General features: G+C 42.0%; 1 protein-coding gene across 5 annotated transcripts in view; it reads left to right on the top strand.

Annotated features, from left to right (window-relative positions):
* dco (discs overgrown) overlaps window positions 1–27,696 on the top strand; it is a 109,866-nt gene that overhangs the window by 46,131 nt on the left and 36,039 nt on the right. For 4 of the 5 annotated variants that reach the window (XM_067114862.1, XM_067114859.1, XM_067114863.1 and 1 more), the window contains exons 3-7: window positions 8,209–8,303; window positions 10,517–10,681; window positions 11,931–12,159; window positions 13,613–13,783; window positions 16,290–16,438. In XM_067114862.1, the coding sequence (XP_066970963.1) occupies window positions 8,209–8,303; window positions 10,517–10,681; window positions 11,931–12,159; window positions 13,613–13,783; window positions 16,290–16,438 (809 nt within the window). Of the gene's footprint in view, window positions 1–6,873; window positions 6,930–8,208; window positions 8,304–10,516; window positions 10,682–11,930; window positions 12,160–13,612; window positions 13,784–16,289; window positions 16,439–27,696 lie in introns of those variants that run through there. The other variant, XM_067114861.1, reaches the window with a different exon arrangement.

The raw sequence follows: 27,696 nt of genomic DNA on the forward strand, positions 1-27,696 counted from the left end.
CTCTCCTCTTCCTGTTTTGCAAACTTCATGCCTATCATAAATAAACCTAGAGTTCGTGAGTGTTGTGTCTGAAGTGTGTCCAACTTTTAAGAACGTGGCAATATTAAGAAGCACAAAAACACTGAAATTGAGGTTCTCCGTTTTCTCGCATTTTGTAAATTTCCATGAGTCACTCACGTAAGTGTATAGGAATTTAATGATTTTATTTTTCCTAGTTACGCGTCTTGTGTAGCTGTTGGGTGTTCGGGCTAATTTGTATTATTGGCTTGATGTCAGTTTTTCGTGGAATGGTGTCTCCATGTCTCTTCGCCTAAACTGAAAGAAATTCAGTTGCTCATCTTATATACGTAGAAAAGTTTAAACATTCAGTTGCCATTTTGAATCTCTCTCTCTCTCTCTCTCTCTCTCTCTCTCTCTCTCTCTCTCTCTCTCTCTCTCTCTCTCTCTCTCTCTCTCTCTCTCTCTCAGGTACTTACGTGCGCGCTAGCTTGCTGCATTTTGAAGACTTGACAAGTGTAGCGTCAGCAGAAGAAAGTCTGGTGTCACTGATTGTCCTCTTTTTATCTTCCTACTGGCGAGATTTTAACTGCTTGGCCTGAGTGAAGGGAATCGAGGTTCATCTTGCTTGCTCGCTTGCTTGCATCGGTGTTTTCTGAGGGTTGGCAGTTCTTCAGACGCTGGTTCTTCCTTCACTTCGGTTTTTTAGTTTTCTGCAGAAGAAAACCATTGAGATGGCTATTTGTCTGTCCGTCCGCCCTCAGATCTTAAAAACGATTGATCATCCACCCTCCAATCATCAAACATACCAAAGTACAGCCCTCTAGCCTCAGAAGTTTATATTTTATTTAAGGTTAAAATTAGCCGTAATCGTGCATCTGACAACGATATAGGACAGGCCACCACCGGGCCTTGGTTAAAGATTCAGGGGCAGCGGCCCATTCAACATTATACCGAGACCACCCAAAGATAGATCTATTTTCGGGGGCCGTGATTATACGCTGTACAGAAAAGTCGATTGCGTTGAAGAAACTTCGGCGCATGTTTTACTTGTTAATTTGGACATTCCTTAAACCCCCCCCCCCACCTCGAACCTTGCTCCTCAAGTAAACTCATGTTAAGGATTCTCTTTGTCGTCTTACTATCTGTCTCGTTGCTCTGTATTGTTTTGGGATTGCGTCATTTCTGGCTTTTGAGGATGACGCGAGGCATTTTACGTAAAGTGTTTGTGACTGAGAAGGACTTTCATTTAGTTCACTTTCATTCCAGTAATTTGTCTGAACTGATGGTGCGTACGATGTAGAAACGAATTAGCTCAGCAAGTCTACCACTACCTTGATGCGTTTCTTCAGAACCTGAGAGGCTTTCAAATTTCAACACTTTGGATCGCATTAACAGATTGGTTGTTCAGTCATTCAGACAAGTTTCGCACAGGACATTTGTGTTTTGTATACATGAGCTACTTTTCTGCGTTTGAAGGCTTTTTCCTGGGCTGGTTTCGTTGTCTTCAAAGAACTCATCGCGCTGCTTGTCATTAACCGGATAGCTGTTCATGATTTTTGGCAATCAGGGCCAATACTGATTTTAAGCTTCATGACTATTGGTACGTAATGCATACAAACACAGAGTATACAAAGTGCTGTAATGAGAAGTAGAAACACATTTCTACACTGTAATGAAATTACAGAACATGCAATTTTGAGTTGTCTCACTCCTGGTTGCAGGAAGTTAGCGTCTCATGTTAGATTACGAAGTTTTTCCTAAGCATGATAAGGTGTTTTGCCCCAAAGATTTTCATGTTTGTTTGTACCTAGAATCATATACAAACACGCTGTCTACGTATTAAAATCGAGCTCCTTCACGGTTGGATGACTCCTGCCAGGAGACCGAAGAAGAATCCTTCACCTTTTGCGTCATAGGTTCATAGTCGTCAGCGGAAATATGAAATGTCGCGTGTACCTGTTTTCCACCTTAGTGGACTCTCTTGTGTTCAAAGCAAGTGACTCCTGCGGGTGTTTTGTCACAGGTGTGTGTGTGTGTGTGTGTGTGTGTGTGTGTGTGAACACACTCGGTAAATAAGCTCTAATTTCGATCTGCGTTGCGAAATGACTTTGTATTCGTGGATTTCCCTTGTACAATAAATTAGGCCCTTTTATGTTTATTTTTAGTAATCATTGCAACATGAAAAGTCGAACAAGTTGACCTTCGGTAATTATAGAACTTTTCTTTGACGGTAACTTTGTTTCAACTTGTATTGCTGCGAAAGTTTGGTTTTATTGACAGTCGACGAAAGGGAACAGTTGTCAAGAATTCGCGAAGAAAATGCGGCAGGCGTGAGAGTTATAAACAAACAGATGATTGAAGAGTTCAGTTGTATGTCGCCGTAGCTGCTCGCACCCGTTCCCGGAATCGATTCTTCCTGTAAACCGGCCTTCGCCGTAAGGTCTTGATTGGAGTGAGCCTTGAGCCCTGAGCCCCCCGCCCCTCCGCCCCTCCCTTCTGGGGCTCTTTCGTTTCACGGACGAGTGACCACTTACTAGCACGAATCGGCTACGTAGCATTGAGAGAGAGAGAGAGAGAGAGAGAGAGAGAGAGAGAGAGAGAGAGAGAGAGAGAGAGAGAGAGAGACCCCCTCCCCCCGTGGAAATAATATAGGAAATACTGATCAGTCACATCATTATGGTTTCCCCCTCGCGTAAGCATCAGGGTACTTGAAATACGACGGGGAAACTGTGTGGTAGGGTTTCCCTAATTAGGGTAATGCACACAAGCGGCCCCCTATACGTAGGGAAAATTGTTTCGGTGCTTCAGTGTCGTGGGAAATTGCAGTAGATGCTCCATTTTTGGGGAAATTGTCGGGGTCCTTTGTACTGCCGAAATTGTTTTAGATGCTTCGGTATGTGGGTGGAAAGTTGGGTCTGCCTGTTTGGTTTTTAGTTGAAAAATGGATTAATTGTATTTGTATGTAGGCCTCAGTTATTGTAGATGTATTCATTTTGAGAAGGGGGAAGGGGAGGAATTTATTTAGGGGTCTCTTATCTAGAGATTTCCCTACAAATAGAAGCTCCTCAGACTAATTCCAGTCAGTAAGCATCAGTGCGGAAAGAATCGGTACAATTTGTTGTGTATGGATATCACTAAAATACTGTCTATTAAAACGAAACGCCAGGTCTCACAAAAGTAAAATTTTCCCGAAATATGGTCATATTGAAAGTTTTACTTCTAAAGAAATTACCTGGCGCTCCACCTTTTCAGGATATTACTTGGTGCTTCTACTATTAAAGATATTACTTGGTGCTTCGTTTGAATGAAAAATGTATTAGGATTTCCATGTATAGCATGAATAGTACAGGATATTTCCGTTTTTAGGGGAATTGTTTGAGTGGCTTTCACGTGTAGGAAAATCTGTGCAAGGAATATACTGTAGTACTGGGTGTTTCCTTTTTTTACAGACATAATAATGTAGGTGTTTCCACAGTACGAACCGTTTTCCCACCTCTCGGGAGGTTTACTGAACGCAGACGAGTTTCCGCACGACTATCTCCAGCGCTCGAAACAAACCGGGAACGGTCTGCCGTTACACGGTGTCTAAATGGGAAAGTCGAGAGAAGTCGGGACCGAGGAACGAAACGGATTTAAACGCTGTTTGAATAAGTCCCCAGTCAACAACACTCCGGACGGAAACTGCGACGAAGGGTTTTGATACCGCTCCGAAGGTGCTGACACCAGGATGTGTATGTGGGTGACCTTGCTCCCTGGTCTGCACAGGGAAGGGAATAACCGCTCTCTCTCTCTCTCTCTCTCTCTCTCTCTCTCTCTCTCTCTCTCTCTCTCAGAAAAGAAAGCAAAAAAATGCACATGCCTCCTCCTCAGTTTGCGAATTGACTCCTTTTTATCTGGTGCCTTTTGAGTAGAGGCAATTACATTGACCTTGGCCCGTCGTCGAGAGGTCGCGTTTGAAGCGCACCCCAGATGGAAGGAAGAGGGCCATATCATAGGAGGGGATTGGATGATGTTGGGAATTCAAAAGGGGAAGGGGAGGGGAGGGGGAAGGGCGGGCGTTTGGGAGGTCAGGGCACCTCATGGATGCGTGGGCGGTGATTGCCTTTTCCACCCCGTGTTGGAGGAGCAAGCGTGGGTGATGCGGACTCAAGGTTTCGTGTCTCTTGTCTCTCCCACCCCCCCCCTCCCCTCCCCAGTCTCCATTTCACCAGAATATTCACGCCCTTCTGGCTCTCACGCTTTGTAATTGCAGGGGAAAGTTCAACAAAGACTCCAAAAGTACCTTGAAAATCTCTCTCTCTCTCTCTCTCTCTCTCTCTCTCTCTCTCTCTCTCTCTCTCTCTCTCTCTCTCTCTCTCTCTCTCTCTCTCTCTCATGCTTTGGGGTTGGATTACATGACATCTCCAAAACCACCTACCTTGTCGATACGATCAAAGTTTGAAAAGACCATGGACTGTAATAGATGTGAGATTGCACTTTATAGTTAATGTGCCAGGTTATTATAGTGGCATTGTGTAAAAAAAATAATGTAACCAGCAGTATGACAACTGGTTTATTAGGCAAAAGATATTGGAGTTGTACTTTCCTTTTCATTGAAAATCAGTGGCACCGTGTATGTTTATATTTCTAGCTTTTTTTGTCGCCACTGGAGAATCACCAGCGGAGGAAGATACAATGTCATTATGAGTTGCTATCAGCGCCGCATTTAATCGTGAAGATAAAGAATAAATTGTCCAGAACCCGTTCCCTGTTGGTTGAGTTAAGGTAACGATTTACTGGTACTTAATCGTACGATGGGGAGGAAATTTCTTCAGCTAAGATGCAATGAACCCAAGCATAGAGTTCGTTGCCTGATATGAAATGGTCATCTTATTTCTAAAGCACTTCCTGCCCCTGATTGTACAGTTCGTGAATGATTGGTGAACTGATTTTGTTTCATTTGTTCGAAAACCTTGGAAGGAATTTAACGCTTACGTCTGTATGATTTTGAGTAGAGGGGCCTACCGTGCAAGCGGCTGGGGTTTAGTGGATGTTGTTGATTGCCAAAGTCACACCAAAGAAGGCTCTTCACGCCAGTTGGAAGGCGACAGATTTTCATATCAAACCTATTCTACCAAGTCGTTTGCTCTTGGAGATTTACTTTACCACTCCAAGTGTAGTGAATCAGGGGTTGGTGGTGAATCCGGGGTTGTTTCGGACTACCAAAATAGCGTGCGCAAGGACAGAGGCCAAGAGCTGGGACCTATAAGGTTATACAGCGCTGAAAGGGAAATTGACAGTAAGAAGGTTTGACAGGTGTAACAGGAGGAAAACCTCGCATTTCAAAACAGTTGTGGAAAGTCAGATGGATGAGAGGGACTACGAACGAAGTTACAATAAAAGGAATGAAAGAGGTTGCAGCTAGCGGCCGAAGGGACGCTACAAAGACCCTTAAGTAATGCCTACATTGCACCCCTTCTCCCTACGGGGACCAAAATATTGTCCTGTGCTGAGAGATTTAAAGGCTGGTTCTTTTGTTTGGGAATTCAGCGAAAGACTGAAATACGCAAGTAGAATGAAATACTCAAATAAAAAACGGACAGACTTGAACGGTTTAAAATTGGCGTTCTTTGTAGATGAGATAACGTTTCAAGACAGACGGACATCACTCGGACAAGCCCTTCACGTTACCCGGGAAGAATACTACGTGATGGCTTCAGCTGGGCTGCTGTGGCCACCGGAAGATCTGGAAGTCCTTCCCCAGACCTACGTGGACGGGAGGCTGGAGGTTTGTGGAAGATAGCAAGGAAGACCTAAGTGGCGGCATTTAACACAGAGGGTCTTTTGCGTCATACTTACCAAAATGTTAATATGCTATTGCCCCTAAATGCTTGCATTTTAAATATATCTTCAGAATAAAATCCAGCTAGTCTCTAATAAATATATACACTTCTTAATTGTTTGTGTGTGTAACGGAAGCTACGTGACCGAAAGCAGAAACTTTTCCCCCAAAGGAAATAGGATATCTGTATATAGTTTCTTTTGTTGTAATTGGCCAGCATTTGGCTGCTCTTTTAGTTACTGAAATCAAATCGGAATTTTTCCTCGTGTGTTAATGATACAAAGTCACTGTACCAATTTCTACCCCCGGGGTAAGGGGTGGGTATCTTGTGGGTTGGACTTCACCTGACATCGTTGGCTCACTGCCAAAAATAATAGTTGCACCAAGTTGCACTAACATATTATTGTTTGAGCGTGAATGACTTCGGCACTGACTAAGATCAGGACGTTGCCAGTGATAGAACGTTCGTGGTGAAATACACAAAATGAAAATGACTGTCAGGTAGGCTATTTATTACTGACAACTTTTATTTCCTTTAGTGTATAACACCAGTACATAAATTTTTTGGGGAGTTTGGAAGGTAGCAACGACCGTTTTATTGGTGCTGCGAGCTTGTGTGAAGGGGAGGAATATGTAATGAATCTAATAACATCCAACCAGGGCTCACGCCTTGTTACGAGGCCGCTCAACGACCAGTAACTAGTTGCCCCCAGCCATCTGGTTGCGCCTCGTGTTTACACTAGAAGCAGCTCGTTTGGTACGACTTTGGTGGATGCGTCGTGCTTCGAATGCGTCCGAGACCCCTAGCTTTTATCTTTTAACCCACAGTTCACGGTCAATTCAACACTGGTGACATACAAACACACACGCTCTCTCTCTCTCTCTCTCTCTCTCTCTCTCTCTCTCTCTCTCTCTCTCTCTCTCTGCTCATTAATTATTTAAACCGAGACTAAAACAACACGGACGCCATTCATTAGTAGCAAGCCGTCATTTGGATTGCCTCGCTAACATGTGTGCTTCGGTACTGTGAAGTTACAGTGCGCTTGTGACCAAGTGGGAAGTGTGAACAGCGAAGCATCCTTGAGCGCGAAATTAGTGTTGTGATAAAGTGAGCATCCTAATCTGTTGCGGTGAGAAGGGGGTTGAGCTTGAGTAACTCGGTGGGGGAAATAGCCAAGGTTAGCATTAAATGGCATCGTACTCCCTGCTCCTCCCCCCCCCACCCCCTCTCTCTCTCTCTCTCTCTCTCTCTCTCTCTCTCTCTCTCTCTCTCTCTCTCTCAGGCGTCTTCCTTCCTCCCACAAATGTTATTTCCCCATTACGCGTGGCTTTGTGCTTTGTTGTACGTGTGATTAGCGAATCATTGCTGAAGACTTTCTTCCTCGGTATGACAGTATACTGAGGAGAATGTTTATCAGGATTCAAACTCATACTTGAGCCGTTTTAAATATACCGAAATATATAATGGGATGCATTTCAAGAGAAGTATAAGCAGTACATTTGATATCCGCATGGCCACCCTGTAGAGATTAAAACTACCCGAGATTTGCTCAATAATATTTTATAGTTAGTTTTACAGTACTTTGATCTTAGCTCCATTTGGGATAAGATTTCCTTATGGTCAGATATAGACCGAGGTAACTGATGCGTCTGCACCAATTGACATGCGCAGAATTTGTAGGCGTCAGTGGAAGAAAGCGTCACAACATTCCTTTGTATTCTCTCAACTTTTTCTTGTGGAAACTTTGAGAGGGCCTTTGCAAATGTTTTATAATTTTTCTGGGTTATACTTTGGTGTTATATTGTGAAAATTACATGTAGTTCATAAAGACTTGTATAGGCGCCTATCAACTGCATTGACAGCGAGTACATTGTTATTGATTGATTGACTTTTCTCGTATATTTTATGTATATGAATGACTGAAGAGTCTTCGTGGAATCATTGTGTTGATACATGGAAGGACGAGGTTTTTTGTCATTTTTCCGACGCTTGTGTACTTTCTGTGTACTGTATGTGTTATTTTCATTTCAGTCTGTGTACTGTATGTATTATTTTCATTTCAGTTTAACCTTTGTAAATTTTACACGAGCAGCTGGTAGGTATATGAAAGTTTGTGTAGCAAGCTAATGCTATTTGTTTTGCTCCTTATGAATGGTTTTATTTTTCATTATATAGGTGTTTTTAAAATGTTTTCTAAACTTGTGACACTGTCCATTTTGCCTAGTTTGTGTTTCTACTTTAAACTTTTGTTCTGTAAATGTGTTCATGGCTAAAAACCAAGTAATGTACAAAATGATTTCATTGACAGTAACAGAGGTTCGAGAACTAAGATTGTTGTTGATCAGTAATTTTAATTGTAGTGATTTACTTATTCCTTCTCTTGCAGGGACGAATATATCTACAGGGGAGGAAGTGGCCATAAAACTAGAATGCATCAAGACGAAACACCCACAACTACACATAGAATCAAAGTTTTACAAAGTAAGCACTTCATTAATGCTGTCGTACTATAAAGCTTTATCAAGGTGAGAAGTGTATAATGGAAATTTTGTACACATTTTGTCTGTATATTCCTGGATGATTTGAAAAGAGTGCAAGCTTTATGCAAGTCACCATCTGTTTTCACTCTTATTCCTGGTTGTGTCAACATACACTTCTGAGTTAAGTTTTTACTGCTCCCATTAATTTCTTAGACATTTACTCATTCTGGTATGAGTTTTGGTTGGGGATGACTGGTCCTTTGGTAGAGTGGATGGTCAGCAAGTACAGTGCTTGATAGTTTAAGTCTTTGTGGGACATCAATTTAAAATATTGACTGCCATGCAAATTTGCATTGCTATTCACATTTTATGAAAGTCGCTCAAATAAATGGTGGCAGCACTGTATGTAGGACATGCACAGAAATTTTCCTCAGGGTTCAGTCTTGATATGGAAAGTATCTCTAGGTAGAGGTCTTCACCCTTGAATCTTGCAATGTGAGGGGTTAGTTTGATGCTGGTTTGATTCAGAGTGTGTGTGTGTGTGTTTTAACCCGTCAGTTTTTAGACATTTACCATTGCTTTATTACCATTCTGTACATTTCGTATACTATTCTACCAAAATTCAGTGAGTTCCGACATTAGCATTTTGGGAATGGTCTTTAATTTTGTGTAGCACATTTTCTAATTGAAGAGGCTAAATCCCATCATCATTATTTATTCATGATTAATATTTTTGCCTTGGATATTCCCTACATGGCAGAAGTGAAGGCGGGTAATCCCTTATGCTTTTAATCAAGTACACTTTCTGCAAAAAAAAGTCTGGTCTGGAATTTCATCCGTGCCCCTTCCCCATGATTTTGTGGACCTCCTCTTGGTCTTAAAGATGATACATTTATATTATATATTCATATCTAAGATTTAGACATGATGCTCCCTACTTGTCCAACCTTCTCATTTCTGTTTTTTGACCTGTCCATCATATCTTTACACTATTTCATCATTTGTGTCATTTGTGACAACAGTGAACAAGCACCTTATGTTTGCACTTGAACATCATCACAAGTAGTTGAACCTAAGCAATTGCATGGTGAAGTAAACTAGCATTATACAGTGGTTTGTTGTGAGGTAAGCTAGTATTACAGTCTTAATAAAGTTTTTCATTCATCATTATCAGGAACACTGCTAGAGAGAGTTTTTACAGTTTTATAACAAAGAATATGAAAATCTTGAAGCAGCAGATAGTGAGACACCTACACACCTTACTGAATATATATGTTGATAATGCAAAGTGAGTGCTGAATTTTCTTGTTGGAATAGTTTATGGAAGAAAGTCAAACAGGATACCTCCCAACATCGGTCTGAATTGTAAAAAAACTTCGGCCTCTGCATCGTAAGGTCTGAATTTTCAAAACTGTTCGTGTGAAATATAAGTACCTGTTTTAAAACAAAGAAAACCCCTAGAATAAATTTTCTTTTAAGAGCTAAAGATCTGAGGGGACTGCTGATTTCCACAAATTTTAACCACACTGGAATAAAAGTTCTGAAAGATTTAGTGTTTTCACCATTTTCATTGGTATAGGAAATTCTTTGACTGTCTAGTGTTCAGATAGAGGTGTCTTGACTGGCTACTTGAAGTTTGCCACCACCTGCCACTACGCAGCTGGACCACTAAGTATTCTGCTTGAATGCTTTAGTAGTTGAACTTATTGTTGGTATGCTGAGGCTTGTGTCAAACTGTGGGGTTTTTGTTGTTGTAAAAGCTCCATACAAAAGGAAGGGATGCCTGAATATTTTGTAGATAAATATTTTTCTGGAAGGGCTTTCTTTCTTTGTACATTAGGTGAAATTATTTTTACTACCCCCCTTTTCTGGAATTTGTAAACATTCTATGACCTTGGCCCAGTATACAGACTGTATTGGTAAATAATGGGAGTGCTGCATGCATTCTGAAAAATAATGATTTTGTTAATGCATTGCATTATTATTGAAATGTGTGTTAGTATTGTAAGAGCTTGAAGAGTTTTCAAGAGGCAGCATTTGATAATTTTAGTATTTTCATCTTTTGTTCTTATAATTTTTTTAATATTCCAAGTATAAATTTGACAACAATAGATGTTCCTCCATTATTTTAAGTTATTCAAGCTTGCATTATGGTCATGTTTCAGTTACGTGGTTTGTCACACATGGAATTACACAAAATGTTTTCTTTTCCAGATGATGGCAGGTGGTGTAGGTATTCCAGGAATCAAATGGTGCGGGTCAGAGGGCGACTACAATGTAATGGTTATGGAGTTATTAGGCCCCTCTTTGGAAGACCTTTTTAACTTCTGTTCTAGAAAATTTAGTTTAAAAACTGTCTTACTCTTGGCAGACCAACTAGTAAGTAGTGTTTTAACACCATATTTTTATACAGTATTTTAACCTTACCACCACATCAAATATCCAAGTTTAGTAGGGCAGTGGTAATTATCTATTTAATTAAGGTTTGAAGGGTGAAGGGAAAAAATTGTTGGGCAGCCAGAGGTTAGGTTAAGACAGCAAAGTTATCAAATAACAATTCAAGAGACAAAATGCAGCCTGGGCTGAAGGGACAATGCAGAAAAACTGAATCCCCCTACTACTGGCTAGGGGTTCTCTGCCAGTATTGCCCAAGTGATAAATGCTGAAAAACATTGCTGGTGAGAGAATTCTTGGTAATGCTTTTGTCTTGAATGGTATAGAAATGAGGCACATAAATGTAGGACACTGAAAAAAGTCTTGATCAGTTGTATGTAGTAATTACTGGAAATTATTGGGTGTTATATTATTCCTGATGGCTTTGAGAAATGTGTGAAAAGTTAGGGTATCAATCATTGGTTCAGAATATAGAATGCTTAGTTGCATGAATGGTAGATTATGTTCAAATTACAATCTGCAAGCATGACAGCACAGGCTGATGACCTAGCTTATTTCCATGTAAAAACCATGGGAATAAACTGAAATGTTTGCAATTTGTGAATGCAGTAGGAAGTTCATGGTGACATCTAGAGCTGGATATATTTGTATTGAAAACATGCATGTGATGGTTATCACTGCGATGAGAACCCCCATTTGTAGTTCATTTTAGTATATATATGATACACTTTAAAGGTGAGTACTGATGGGAAAAGAAATATAAAAATATAACTTGAATGATGCAGCGAGATCTCTTGAGCATGTGCATTTGAAGAGTGAGTGTTGTTGCTTAACAGGACATGGTGTATAGTTCAGTGTAGGATAATAATTTTGTGGGGTTAACATTTTTTTGTGTGTTTAATGAATGTTTGTCATGTGTCATTAAGGAAATTTATGGTGTAAGTTGAATTATACTTTGGTAATGTGTTTGGAAATTGAGTGAGTGGTTTGGTTAAATTATTTTTTAACACTACTGTATATGGAAATTTTGCTTACTTTAAGGCTTCCATTTTTAGTGTTATTATCTTGTACTTGTTCTGTTATATTTTTGCCTCTAATAGAGTATTAACTTTTATATATTAGTGGTTAACTTTTTCATTATGTAAAATATGGTAACATATGGAGGTAAACTCCAAATTATTGCTGAAGAATGAAAGAAATTGCACACCATACTAACATTTATCATGTCTTCTAGATAACCAGGATAGAGTACATTCATAGTAAGAATTTTATACATCGTGACATCAAGCCTGATAATTTCCTCATGGGTTTGGGCAAGAAGGGCAATCTTGTCTACATTATAGACTTCGGCCTTGCGAAAAAATACAGAGATTCTAGGACACATCAACACATACCTTACCGTGAAAACAAGAATTTGACTGGAACTGCTCGGTATGCCTCTGTCAACACTCACCTTGGTATTGGTAAGTTCAAACATATTTGTTTGTAAGTGAAGTATACTTAGGTATGCTGCAAATGCAGTATTAAAAAAAAAAAAAATTAGTATTGCTCAGGAATATTATTTGGACTTGAAAGGCAGATTGTTCCGACACGATTTACGAACCATCGGTCCTTTAGCCTACATTAGGAAATATAATGTAAAGGCCCTCGGGTTTGTATAGTTAGGAAAAACACAATTCACTTTAAAACATTGTGATTTGTTCCGACACGATATACAAACCGTCTGGCCTTTACATTACATTTCCTAATGTAAAGGACCCCGGGCTTGTATAGTTGGGAAAAATACAATTTACTTAAAAAAATTGTGATTCTTGGAAAGAAATGCCACTGAGTAATGCACTTGTTGCTCATACATAAAGTTGATCATCAAATTTTGGTTTAAAATCCGAATGGCAGAACTGTCAAATATAAATACACGGTAAACAAAAATTAAATTACTGAAAATGTTAGGTCTAATTCACACTTTCTAGTAATTTATGTTAGGTCTAATTCACACTTTCTAGTAATTTGTTAATATTTCTATGTTGTGTCATTACCAGAAAAATTTTCCATATTAGCATTGGAGGGCATGGATCAGAAAGCACTATTTTAGGAAAGGTTTAAATGTTCAAAGCAAATTGTTAAGGAATATTACATATTGAATAGTTTTTCAGATTTAAACTTAAGGAATATTACATATTGAATAGTTTTTCAAATTTAATCTCAGTTTGGGTAAATTTTTTTCCTGAATGAGGTGTGACTGATGCGTCACATCAGTGCTTGGTTACGGACAAGGACATTTTGTTCATGGTTGAAAGTTTTCTCAGAAATGACTATGATTTCTATTTGAAAATATGTATCAAGTGGTTATATACATGAACTGGAGCTTCTCATCCTCACACTAAAGTTGAATTGAACACTTGAAATTTTACCCAAGTATAAATTTATTTTAATGTAATGTTGTGTATGTATTTCAGTTGTTCTGCTCTACATACCTTAAAGTTTCATTTGGTTAAGTGGACAAAGTGTTTATGTGGAAGTAGCCTTAGTACACCTAGTTAATAATAAATATGTTAAAGTTTTGGGAGGTGTACAGTTGTATAAAGGGTTTCAACTTGTCTGATATGAATTTTCTTCTAAGAGAACTAAAATGGGATGAAGCAATTTTGTAAGTCAGTTTGAACTAACTCATGCCTTGTAAGTCTTTAGCGGCCAGTTCAGCTTTGCCAAAAGTATTCCCCTATATAAGTAAAGGACCTCGGGTTTGTATGTTAGGGAAAACGCATTTTACTTTTAAAAAATGCGATTTTGGAGGCATGAGTCATCAAAAAAGTCCTAGATCATTTAACAGGACTTTTTTTTTTTTTTTTTTTTTAATTAAGCATTTACCAGTGAGTGAATGTCTACTGAAATATATTATTTTCCCCTTCTTTACAGAACAGAGCAGAAGAGACGACTTAGAGAGTTTAGGATATGTTTTGATGTATTTCAACAGAGGGTCTCTCCCATGGCAGGGCCTGAAAGCAGCCACGAAACGACAAAAGTATGAAAGAATAAGTGAAAAGAAAATGCAGACACCCATTGAAGAACTATGTAAAGGTTTTCCTAGTGAGTACAGTGCTGCAGTTTTCTGTTGATCTTCTGTGCCTGGTTGGCTGTTAGCATCTAGTAGGTCTGCAGCTCCAGTTGTCCTTATATAATTATTCTATTTCTGCGTGGTTTGTGAAGGACCTTCTTTTAACTTGCAAAAAGGGATCATAAAAACATTTTATGCACAATGCCACCCCAATCCTAAAAAGGGTGATGAAAAATCCATCTGACACAAGATGGGATCCCCAGTCACGTAATTGTGTAAAGTTGTGTACAAGCGTCTGTCATTCACCAACTTAGTGTTTTCTTTAGTTTAAAGAATTGGATTTGTATTGTCCATGGACCATAGTTTAGCTTTGTGTATATATGGTCTCCTAGGTATGTTTTTATTAAATATTAACTACTTTGCTATGGTTATTTGAGACATACAAGTATAACTGGGAGGAACTTGAAATCTCTAGTTTAGCCCTTCCCTTCCTCCTCTTTGATTTTGTTCTAGCATCAACAACCACCTTCATTTGTTACTGCAGTCATATTCTTTCCCAGTGCCTCTAAGATGCCTAAATCTGTGTTTCCTTTAAGGATGATGTATCTTGTGTATGTATGTTTTTTTTTTTTTAAGGGAGGGGTGGAATTAACACTTTGGTCTTGAAGAGGTTTGTCCTAAAACTCTGGAGCTGGTCTTCGTTATCTTACATCTTGGGAAGTGGATGCTGTAATGCATTCTCCAGTGAACTTAAAAGTGAATGTTTACATTTTTTATCAGTCAGCATGGTTGATCTACCAAGCAGCTTTCCATGTATGTTTTAATATTTTTGTTAGGCCCACCTCAGATTTTACCAGAAAGTCTGAATCTTGTCATAAAGCTTAGAAAAAACTGGCATTTTAGGCCTTTGGAGTTCATACTTTTAGATTGTGTATCATCTGAAAAGTTAATTTTCACCAGTGGTTGCGAAGTGAAAAGTTCAGCGGTTGCAGAAAGAGTGGCAACATGTTACCTTGAATTTATTACCCAATTTCATTTTCACAGGAAATCTAAGAATCACCTTATTTCTGGCAAATAATTTAATACACTCTCGTGGTTACTTGATCCATGGAACTTGGAATTAACCAACTTGGTTAAAGTTCTAGTACCTTTTTAGAGTTTTGAAAGATTTTTTTTTCTGTATCTGCTCCCCAGACATGGGATATTAAAACTACACAGTGTGCTTAGAGTATTAAAAATGTCTTTGAGAATAAGGCCCGGTAGGGGGTTAGCGCTGTCAGGGCACTTCTTATGGTGTACTGTAGACATTACATGAGGTTCTTTGCTGCAACCCCTTTCATTCCTTTTAATGTTGATATTCTCTGTCTTTTATCTTACTTTCCACCATATCCTACCAATTGTTCCATATTGCAGCTGTGAGGTTTTACTCCTGTTACACCCATAAAACCTTTTTACTCCCAATTTCCCTTTCAGCGCTGAATGACCTCATAGGGCTCAGTGCTTGGCCTTTGGCCTAAATTTTATATTCCATTCCGTTCCATTCCATCGGAGTGTAAGGAAACTGTTATTAACTGTTGCTGGGTGACATAGTTGGAAGTTCTCACCCCTTTCTTTAGTAACCTGAACAATATAGCTCAGGTTACTTACTCAAGGGGTGGCAAGTCAGTGAACCTGTCTCTGCAGCCAGTAAAATAGCAAAGACTCAATTGCCAGGCTCACTTGACAGATTAACACACCATAGCATTTCTGTACTAACAGGCTCACTGGAAAGTTGATGTTCTCCAGCAGTGTTTTAAAACCAGGCCCTTAGGCTACATTACCCATGCTGTTTTGTTAACATGAATCTATTATCATCATATCTGTAGCAATAATTTCATCTTCATGTTTTAAATTTTTTTGACAGCTTCTAAGCTTTTTATACGATTTCATCAGTACAGTAATTGTGTCTCCTCTCCCACCTCAAGGACATTCTATGTAACTGTATTGAATTGTAAAACCTCTTGCACTTCCTAAATTTGTTGTCCCAATAATATGAGAGTTTTCAGTGCTTAGGTAGTTATTAAGCGACAGAAAGCTTGGATAAAAGCATCCAGAGTTGGATGAATGAGTAATCAGCTCAGGAGTAGGGTTGTAACAGACCATTAATTTTTTATCAATTCTCCCTTCCCGAGCCTTCTATCCCCTCCCCTCCCTCTAAGCACATTTGTGAAAACAGATGACATGTTAGAGTATGGTTCTTTGTTTGTCATCCCACCACCAGGTAACACATGCAGATTGAACGCTGTTTTCTTGTTAATTTGATATCGTTATGCTATTAGGTTTGATGGTAGCTTATTAAAATGGTTTGTAATTATGAAACAAAAGTAAAATAAAATAATGAGGCTCTAAGACATGGATTTGGATATGAAAAGTAAAATTTTTGATTTGAAATGCCCTTATAAAAGTTTCTAGATAGCTTCCATTTAAATGAGTTAAAATTTATATATACAAATGTTAATGTTGAAAATAACGTAGGCTTAACATCTCTCTGAACAACAGATGAATTTGCGACGTACCTGAATTTCTGCCGGTCTCTGCGGTTTGAAGAAAAACCAGACTACAGTTACCTAAGGCAGCTCTTCCGTCAGCTCTTCCATCGTCAGGGCTTTACTTATGATTATGTCTTTGACTGGAATATGCTCAAATTTGTAAGTAACCAAGTAAACCATAAAAATTTTCATGATTGAGAGTTTGGGACTGAGACTGTGAAAGTTTTCTTGGAATATTGTAAATGTTTTGTCTTGATTCTCTGAGACATCTCCCTAGTATATTAAACCATTGAAGGTAAGTTTTCCTTAATGTAATTGTTTTGAACTGATGAAATGTAATTGCTAGCAAGGCTCAGTGAAAAATTATAAAACCACCTAAAATGGTGAAATATTGTAATGTGTGCTCGTGTAACAAAATCGCTTTTTGTAACGCGCTGTATTCTTACAGAGATGATTGATTTGACCTCAGCGAAGTATATTTAATATAATAACTGTAGCAGAACGGAAGCCCCATTAAACCCCGAAGATGTATTTGGAGTATGAGGTTTAGAGTATTATTTTTTTATTGACCAATTGTGCTACAGCACCTTTAAAAGTAATAGTTCTAAACAGTTCTCAAACTCCTTGAAAAGTAAATGGCTGCTTGCCCTTACTTGATCACACATTTAAAATAGATAATCCTGGGATTTCTCTTCACTTGATCCTAAAGATATTAGCTCTTTTATTAGTATTGAAGGTTTATTTCAAGCCTTTGTATGGGGAGGGGTTAGACACCCAGACAAGAAGCAACTGGAGACTTGTGGATGTACGATTGAGGAATGTTGTTTTTAGAAAACTATTAATACAAACCCATAAATTAGCAGCCTTTCCTTCCCCGCACTTTCCCTGCACTCTACTTTATTCCTTCGTATGATATCATTCAAATCATATTTTTCTTTCGACATAGTTCAGCATACTTCTAGGATTAACCAGGTATTAAATTCAATCTGCACAGGTAAGTAAAATCTGGTGTTGATCTCAATGTTTGTAGATGGCTACTTAGGAAAACCATTAGATATACCATAACCAAGTAAAAGGTTGTAGTGGTTGGAAAGCAAGATGGAAGAAAGGAAGCAGGGATGGAGGTAAAGAAAGACAAAATTGGTGCAGCTAGAAGCCAAGGGGATAGTGCAAACAGCCTTTAGTAACGTCTACAGTACACCAAGAGGGGTGCATTAAAGGCATAATCCCTGTGGGGTTTTTGTTCTGTTTTATTGGCTGTTTTGGTCTCGTATTTTCATAAATATTGAGATCTTATTATGACGCCATGTCGATCATGAGGCGACTCCTTCTGTTCTTTCGGTTGGAGTTGTCTCCTCGTCGTTATAGATAGATTTTAACCCTTGGTTCCCTTCCTGGTGGTTCCTTGCGGTGGCTCCTCCCTTTTGGTTTACTTAATTACATTTCATCGGCCTATCGGCCTTTATTAGGTGATGCCCGTCCAAGTATCCCCAGGTTGGGTTCCTTTTATTTTTGGTCTCAAGTAGGCTATTATTTTATGCTTGAAGATGGTGCTCTCCTTTTATTTTTAGTATATTTATTTATTTTAATTGTTTTAAGTTTTGTTGTTTACCTCTGGTGGTAGCGGCAGCTCCAATCTGCCGCTCCCCCGAGGTAGGCTACGCTACCTATTGAACATATTTTGATTTTAATTGTTTATGTGTGATGGTATTTTGTGGTGTAGGCTTGTTTGCTTCCATCCCCTTGCCCTGGGTGCGGAGATCAGGTTGAGGGAGTTTTGGTTGCTGTTTCCTCCGGTGTCGTTTTTCGGTGGGTAGAGTGAGCCCCTTAGTTCTCTTCCTCCATTTGGGGGAATCGAGTTCTTTGGATGTGTTTCCTCTAGGCTAGTCGCCTTCTTACCCCCCCCCTTCTCGATCCCGGTTGGCTCTCGGCACAAAATTTCTCTCCCTGTTGCTTCCTCCTCCCTTTTGCACTCCTTCCTCTTTCCTAACCTATACTAGGTTAGGCTCATATTAGGCTTCGCCTAGGAAGGAGTCGGGCTTCGGGTTGCGTAGCTCCCTGGAGTAGGCTACCCTTCCAAGTTCATTTGGAGGGAAGGATGCAGTTGAGCGGGTGACATGTTTCTCCCTGTCTCCTGTTCCCTTCCGGTAGCCTACTTCTCTCCCTGCTCCACCCCCTCCTCCCCTCCCCTACCCCCAGCCTTGCGACTGCGTGCGGTGACGCTAGATGGCGTTTTCTCCGGAGTTCAGGGACTCCTCCTATTGGTAGAGGGATTCGCTCCCTCCCATACCGTCCCTAGCTTCGCTGTGGTGGGGTTGGTGGTTTGTTTGCTCGAACGTGTTCGAATCACTATCCCATACCTCTCGTCTCCCGTCGGGCTCGAGATAGGGTGAAATGTAATTGCTCCGTCTTATGTTACGAACATACGAGCACTTTACCCGTCTTGTTTCTCCGGCGGGGAGGTAAGGGCGGGAAGTTTTTACATCATGTAAGGGAAGCGGACCCCTCCGGTCTCCGGAGTATTTACCATCACTTGTTATTATTATTATTATTGTTATTATTATTATTATTTTTATTTTTGTTTTTAATTTTCATTAATTTTAGATAAATCTGTTTATCTACAGGAGTTCGCTCCTTTATTTATTTTATATATACGTGAGTCCGGTCCTACACCCGGGGGCTCCGCTGTTATTTTTTCTGGCAGCCCTTATGGTTAGTTCCTGGTTTCTCGTTCCTTCATTCCCCGGAGTCCTCCGGGGTCTGAAAACCCTTACCTTCCACTCTGTGCATTTAGAGTTTATTGGCCCAGTTTATCATAGGGAGTTCTTCTCCGCCGGAGTATTCCGGTTGTAGTTGAGTTTCCCGGCCTTGCCGGCTTTAGATTGCTTAGAGTGTGAGGTTCATGTACTTTTATTCTTACAGACTGTTCACTGTGAGGAGCCGGGTGTACCGCCTCCTTCAACAACCCTACGGGCACGTAGTATGCCGGACCCACGCTGGTTGTGCGGTCCGACTTGACGACCTGGTTGTTTGGCACCCGATGGTTGTGAGGTTTGCTTTGCTCTCTGCTCAACCATCCAGGATGAGTCGGTAAGTGACAGTCTTTTTTCCCCGGTTCATGCTCCTCATATTGTATATTGTTTAAAGGTTCCCGGTCTGGCTTTTTTCGTTCCTAACTAATTGCTGGTTTCCTTGCAGGCGGACGAAGCTTCCAAGAAGTCTGCCTTGAATCCCTCCGGCCTGGGTGGCTTGGTTCGCAGGAATGTTCCGTCGGGAAGCCCTACGCCCTCGACGCCAGGTTGAGGACTTGCTTTACCCCGCGCGCACGGGTGGCGGCCGCAGTGCCTGAAGATCTTGCCACCCCAATCATCCAGCAAATCCGGGATGCGACCCAGCCACCTCAAGTGGATATCCTGTATGCCGAAGTCTCGGAGGATGTAGCCGCCTTGGATCTCAACCTGGAACCAATGAATACGGAGCCGGACCAGGTGGTAAGTGGTGAGGTAAGTGAGGATGTTGGGGCGGGCCCCCCTCTGTTTGACTCCCCTGCTTCATCAGTATCTTCATTTGCAGGTTTTGTGAAGTCTTCCTCCTTGGGTGATAGAGCTCCGTCTGCTATCCCCAAGTTGAAGTTGAAGACTTCATGGAAGGCGAAGGGCTACAAGTCCTCGACTTCCAAGAAGGCATCGCCCTTCCCCCCGTCGAAGGCTAAGGTTTCAGGACCGGTAGCCTCCGGGAGCAAATCTAGTTCCTCCGGCAAAGGCGCGAGTAAGAGGGCTGCAAAACCAAGCCCTCCTCGCCAGCCTTCTTTTGATGCACAGGCCCTTGCCACTGAACTTTACAAAAAGTTTACGGAGGACCTAGACTCTAGGTTTGAAAAAATCACTGATAAGTTGGCCATTTATGATAACATACTGGCAGGTATGGCTCGCCCACCTCCGGCAGAACCACAGTATGCTATCCCTGACACTGCGGACCTCCCGCCGTTCGATGTCGGTAACCCTTGGCGCTTCGCACTCCGGGCCATCCAACACGATGGCAAACTTACAGTTGAGGGTCTGGGCACGAGACGGTTGGAGGAATTGGAGTTCTTCCCCCCCGATCTCTTGCCCCCTTATCCAGGCTTCGTGAGGCTCACAGAAGAAGCTTGGATTCGGTCAGACAAGGTTCCTAGGGAGACTGTCATCGTCCCTAGGGACCAAGCTCAGTCGGCTCTCCTGCGCACTCTGACGGAGTGGCAGGCAGAAAACACGAAGTTGACCCCATTCAAGGGCAATTTTACGATGTTAAGCCCCTGGGAGAAGACCTTCCCACCCCTTGCTTGGACAAAGTTGCTCTGGCTACGGCCCGAGCATGCTTTGATGGTAATCCCTTACCACAATTAAGGGAAACAGACCCTACTTCCCTGGTATTCCCAGGAAGTAATGAGTTCTGGGTGGACGCCCCGTCCACTTTCACTGTCGGGAAGCTGGACCCCTCTGCGCTTCCACGCAATTTAGTGAGCAGCTCCTAAATTGCCGGAATCATTGTTGAAGGCGGAGTTTGAGGCCCGGACTAAGTTAGCCCGGTCCTTGAGCTCCTGCTGCCTTACAGAAGCTACTGCCGTCTCCTGCTCGGACGAACCTTTTTTCCAGGTTCTGGCTAAGTCCTTCCTGGCGAGCTTCCAGTCGGACTTGTATGAGTTCATTACGGCCAGACTGGAATGCAGGAAGTTCATCTTTGCCGATGCTACCATCCGCCACGAGCCTAACAAGCTCGTTAAAAGCTCGATCTGGGGACCTAACCTCTTCCCTGAAGACGAGGTTACAAGCGTTATGACTGAGGCTACACGGGCCAATCAGAGTCTGCGCTCTCGCTGGGGCATTTCCGCTTATAAGCGCAAGACCCCAGAATCGACCGGCCCCCAGACGAGAGGAGGCAAACGCTTCAGGAGGCATAAGAGGCCCCATCAGGCGGTAGGCCAAGCCGTCCCGGTCTCGGCAGTAGCCCAGCCGTCTACTTCCAAGGCTCACCCCCAACAATACGTGTTGGTCCAACCAGCGGCACCCTCTTATGTGACCTCACCAGCATACAACCCCACATATGAGGGCCGTGGGTTCTTTCACGGCCTCAATAGGGTTGCAAGGGGAGGAAGAGGCAAAGCCCCCCATAGAGGAAGGCCCAACACCACCCCAAGGGGAAGGCCTGGACGTGGTAGGGGGAATAAACCCGCTCCCTCCCACTGAGAGAACACAGGTAGGCGGTCGCCTGTATTGGTTCAGGGACCAATGGACCTTCAGCCCTTGGGCACACAGCATTGTGTCCAAGGGACTAGGGTGGAGCTGGATCAAGAACCCTCCTCCTCTAACCAGGTTTTACCAGCCACCCACATCAATCCTACAGGATTACGTAACAGAATTGCTCAACAAACGAGCAATAAAGAAAGCAAGGCACCTAAAGTTTCAAGACAGGTTATTCACTGTTCCCAAAAAAGACTCCGATCAGCAAAGAGTGATCCTGGATCTGTCGCGTCTAAATCTCTACATAAAATGCGACAAGTTTCGCATGCTTACGGTAGCTCAGGTACGGACTCTACTTCCGCGTGGGGCCGTCACCACCTCTATCGATCTTTCAGACGCTTATTATCACGTCCCGATTGCGCGGAACTTCTCTCAGTTCCTCGGTTTCAGACTCGGGAATCAAGCCTACTCCTTCAGGGTCATGCCCTTCAGTCTGAACATTGCACCCAGGGTATTCACCAAGCTGGCGGACACGGTAGTACAGCAACTCCGGTCCCAAGGAATATCCCTAGCAGCGTACCTAGACGATTGGATAATTTGGGCACCAACTGTTCCGGAGTGTCAGAAGGCCACGTCCATAGTCATCAATTTCCTGGAGTCGCTAGGTTTTCAGCTGAACAGAGAGAAGTCCCGCCTGACTCCGGAGTCCCGGTTTCAGTGGCTGGGTCTCCAGTGGGATCTGTCCTCCCACACGTTATCTCTCCCGCCTCCCAAGAGGAAAGAGATAGCATCTCTCACCAAGAGATTCCTCAAAAATCCATCGGCATCCCGCCGATCCCAAGAAAGAGTCCTTGGGTCTCTTCAATTTGCCTCAGTGACAGACCTGCTCTTGAAAGCCAAATTAAAAGACATAAACAGAGTGTGGCGGAGTCGAGCAAATGTCAAGCTCAGAGACAAGGTCTCCTCTATCCCTCGAATCTTAAAGACAAGACTGCGGCCTTGGACCACAGTCAGAGGCCTGTCCAAAACAGTTCCGCTTCAATTTCCCCCTCCGGCACTAGTTATCCACACAGACGCTTCTCTAAGCGGCTGGGGGGGATATTCACCAAAACAGAAAGTACAAGGAACGTGGTCCACAATGTTTCAGCAGTTCCATATAAATACCCTGGAAGCTATGGCGGTCTTTCTAACTCTGAAGAAAATCCGCCCCCCCAACCGGATTCATATCAGGCTGGTGTTAGACAGCGCAGTGGTAGTTCATTGTATCAACAGGGCGGCTCCAAATCAGGTCGAGTAAAACCAAGTAATGGTTGCTATCTTCTCCCTGGCGAACAAGCACGGCTGGCACCTGTCAGCCACCCACCTAGCGGGAGTACGGAACGTGGTGGCGGATTCCCTGTCCAGGACTACCCCGTTGGAGACGGAGTGGTCCCTGGATGTGGAATCTTTCAAATGGATTTGCCGCCAGGTTCCGGGCCTCCAAGTGGATCTGTTCGCAACGGAGAGCAACTTCAAGCTCCCCTGTTACGTGGCCCCCAACCTGGACCCTCAGGCGTTCGCCACAGGCGCAATGACAGTAGATTGGAACAATTGGGAGAAGATTTATCTGTTCCCCAATAAATTTACTGCTGAAAGTATTACACAAACTCAGGACATTCAAGGGTCAACCAGCCTTAGTAGCCCCCTACTGGCCGAAGAGCAATTGGTTCCCTCTCCTTCAGGAACTGGGATTAAGGAGTCTTCGGATTCCCAAGCCCATTCTGACCCAGACAGTACAAACCAAGACTGTGTCAGCTTCCTCAAGGATTCAGAATGCCCTAGTTTTATGGACTTTATAAAATTCGCAGCCCAAAAAGGAGCGAACATTGACCCTGTCAACACTCTGTTTTTAGAATCAGATAAAAGAGATTCTACTCTTAGACAGTATGACTCAGCAGTCAAAAAATTAGCCTCCTTCCTGAAAGCATCTGAAGCCAAAATCATGACGACTAATTTAGGAGTTTCCTTCTTTAGGTCACTGTTTGAGAAAGGCCTGGCTCCCGCCACTATTACCACAGTCAAGTCGGCATTGAAGAAAGTATTTCTTTACGGCTTTAAAATCGACCTTACAGATTCCTATTTTTCATCCATCCCCAGAGCATGCGCTCGTCTGAGACCAGTATCACGTCCACATTCGGTTACGTGGTTTCTCAATGACGTCCTTGAGTTAGCATCAGAGTTGGATAACTTTCATTGCTCTTATCAGGATCTGTTAAGGAAGACATTATTTTTGATTAGCTTGGCTTCAGGTGCTAGAATCTCAGAGCTGTCGGCTCTCACTAGAGGTGATAGTTTTGTTAACTTCCTCCCATCTGGAGAGGTCCTCCTTTCCCCTGACCCTAGATTTTTAGCTAAGAACGAAGACCCACAGGACAGGTGGTCTCCTTGGAAGGTGGTGCCCCTTCCTCAAGACCAATCTTTATGTCCAGTTTATACACTTAAATCTTACCTTTTAAGAACTCCACAGAGTAAGTCGGGTCCTCTTTTTATCAGGGAGAAAGGTGGTACTCTTTCTCTGAACGCTATAAGGCAACAAATCCTGTATTTCATTAAACAGGCCAACCCAGATTCAGTTCCTAAAGTTCATGATATTCGAGCAGTTGCTACTTCTATTAATTACTTTCATAATATGGACTTTTCAGAGTTATCTAAATATACGGGTTGGAAATCACCTCTAGTGTTTAAACGCCACTATTTAAAATCGCTTGAAGCCCTGAAATATTCTACAATATCAGTGGGAAGTGTCATCTCCCCACCTTAAATAATCATTTCCTTATCCTTTCCTTTTCCCCCCCGCCCGCCTGCCTCATTTACTTCTCTGCTTATTCTCCTGGTTGTTTATGCCTCACTGCCTGGCCCCTCATATTGATGTATTTTGTATCTACTGATGGAAAAGTGTAATCTGACATGCCATAATTGTTTTACGGGGTACTGGACGGTTTTTATTTGGCTCCACGTACCCCAGATATGTGTATATATTAGTTTTCATTAGTCTTGTCTCTTACGTGTTTAGCCTAAGTTTACGTGTATAGTATTAAGGTTGTGTTTGCTTGTCCTGTGCACATTTCATGTTTCACCTACCTTTAAGTAATTTTAAGATTTTTGAGGTTTTTTCCCCGTCATACCGGGGACCTCCCCTTGTTTTATAGTATTAAGTTTTTTGATGTGCCTTAGATTTAATATACCTTAGTTTTAGTATTCTTGCTACATGAAAGAGATTACTTGATTAAAATTATTTTCGTTAAAATTTTGCATTTTCTTCAGATTACCCCCTTTTTTCCATGTAGTTGCAGTCTTGGCATGATTCTCTATCACTATTTCACCGGCTGACACGGGACTGGACTCAGAAAAGGGATTTTGACAGAGGAAAAATCTATTTCTGAGGAAGGTCCCGTGTCACCCGGTGACCCTCCCTAGCTCACCTAGTACTCCCCCCCCCTACTTGCACATGCCAAGTATGGGGTTAGTGCTAGCATGGAATGAAGTAGGTGGCGCTGGTGTCGCCGTCCTGGCGGGTGTTGAGTGTAGGAGCTGTAACGGCTCACCGCTCTTTTCCGGGGGTTTTGATAAGGAGAGATCTTTCGAGTATATTTCCGTGGTAGTGGTATTTCACTCACCCTTCTTTATACCGACGTCTTCCTAGAAGACGCTCGACTGGGGGTAGTAACCCCAGCTTTCCTGAAAGCTCTTTTTCTCTGGTATATCTAGCATTGTTATACCTAGAAATTCGTGCTGTAATGGAATTTCACCGGGTGACACGGGACCTTCCTCAGAAATAGATTTTTCCTCTGTCAAAATCCCTTTTTAGTGCAGGGAAAACATTTTTGTAATTAATTTTCATGGAATATAGATTTTTAAAATTAGAGATCTGGGTAAACAGCTTTAACAGTTACTAATTTTTTAGTTTTTTGTTTTTACTGTTACGAATGCTTGTATTTGGCAGGTGGGAAACAAGTCCTTAAAAACTTTCATAGATCTTTAATTTCACAAAGTTATGTGACTTTCAATGCTAATTTAATTGGAATGTTTGTGGGGCCAGGTATTAGAAGAAACACTAATTTAGGAATACAGTATCTGAAAGGGCAACTTACTTAATAGCTGGAAAAATCAAATGGAAAAGTGATTGATTTTCTACCAGTAGGACATGAATTAAAAGTTTTAGCTAGTGCTATAAACTCCTTTGCATATCTTGCTAGCCATTAATAAAAAAGAATATAAGGTGGTCTCGTCCATCATAATGCCCCATTTTGAATACCCTCAAGGGTTTATGTGGTGGTAACAGGAATGCAAAAATAATAGTATAATTGCTACTCAGAATAATTAACATTCATATTTATTATAATAATAAAATGTGTGAATAAATATATTAGAATTTTATGAACCCAGCATTCTAGCAGCTGGGTAACGAATTATGCACATCATACTAATAGTAATTTGAATGATTGTCAAGCAGCACTTTCGAAAAAATCAATACGTACAAATTTACGTAAAATATAAACAAACAAAATGAGTAGGGACAGAAGTAATTTGCTAAGAGCTTCAGTCCTTGTGCAGACTTGAAGTACCTAAATTTCTGTATTTAAATTTATTTATAAAATACTTTTATCAGTCAAGTGGAAAATCCATTAGGCTATAAAGCAGAGTTCTAATAAAAATGCTGATTGATTTAAAGTTACTTGACTTCCATGGAAGCTTCAGCAGATTGACTGAACTGTGGGCTGAACACCCTAAAGTCATACTAGTTATATTAAAATGAAGTGCACTTAGTCAAATCAAAATTGGAAATTAATTTTAATTAGCTCTATGAGGAGGATGATTAGCCCCTTAGGGATATCTGTTATTGAATGAAAATTGCTTCATACAAAACTTCAGCATATTAACTTTTAATTTTACCAACAGTGATCTTTCAAAGAGCTTTCAGGAATGCTGGGGTTACTACCCCCAGATCGAGCGTCTTCCCTAAGGAAGACGTCGGTATAACCAAGGGTGAGTGAAAGGATCACAACCACAGAGCTACACTCGATAGACATCCTTATGTCAAAACCCCTCGAAGAGAGCGGTGAGCCGTTACAGCCCCCACTCACAGGCGTCCGCCAGACCGGCGGCACCAGCGCCACCTACTTCATTCCATTTTCTAGCGTCCCCTAGCCAGCCATGCCGACCGTGAGGTTGCCCCTTCAGTCTTTTCTGTCGGGGTTGTCTCCTTGTCGTTATATTACTTATCTTTTCCCCCCGGATCTCTTCCTGGCGGTGTTTCCTAACGGTGGTTTTATTGGAGTTTTGTTTTATTTTTAATGACCCCCATAACGAGTCCCCCCTATAGGGTTCCCGTCATTCCCCGCTTAGGTCTCCCCTCCAGGATGAGTTCCCAGTTGGTCTTACTTATTTACTATTATTATTATTATATTTTTGCGTTGGTGCTATATATATATTTTGTTGCCTCTTCGGGGTAGCGTCAGCTCTAGGTCTGGCCGCTCCTCGGAGTTAGGCTATGCACGTCGCATGAGCACATTATTCTTAGAAATAATTTGTATGTATATTGTGTTTATTGTGATGGTTTTTATTTTATATTGTGTGTGGGTTTTTCTCCCTTGCCTATCATGTTAGGCTCGTATTGCTTCCTTGTCCTCTCGCCCTCCTCATAGGTTAGGTGTAGGGGCGGATCATTGGGTTGAGGGAGTTTTGTTGCTGTTTCCTCCATGGCCGTTTTTGGGGTGGCAGAGTGAGCCCCTTTGTTCTCCCTCTTCTTTTCGAAGGGGTAGAGTTCATTGGGTGTGCCTCCTCTAGGCTATTTGCCTTTTTTGCCCCCTCCTTTTCGGTCCTGGCTGGTTCTCGGCACAGAATTTCTGTCCCTGTTATTCCTTCCTCCACCCTTCCCTTTCTCCTTTCCGTTAGCCTAGGCTATGCCTAAGCACGGGTGTTCACCTAGGCTTTGCCTAGTCAGGAGTCGGGCGTTGAGTTCTTGGTCGCATCCCTTCCCTCAGGAGTAGGCTTGTCCTGCCAAGCTCATATTATGTTTCTTGGCGTGGCGTGTGCTTGCAGTCGAGCGGGTGAATTACTTTCCCTTGTCTCCTGTTTTCACTCGTCTTAGCCTACTCCTCTTCCCTACCCCACCACCCTCCCCCCCCTCATCTCAGGCCAGCTCTTGCCTTTTCTCGT

This window comes from Macrobrachium rosenbergii, chromosome 13 (genome assembly GCF_040412425.1).
Source record: "Macrobrachium rosenbergii isolate ZJJX-2024 chromosome 13, ASM4041242v1, whole genome shotgun sequence".
NCBI lineage: Eukaryota > Metazoa > Arthropoda > Malacostraca > Decapoda > Palaemonidae > Macrobrachium > Macrobrachium rosenbergii.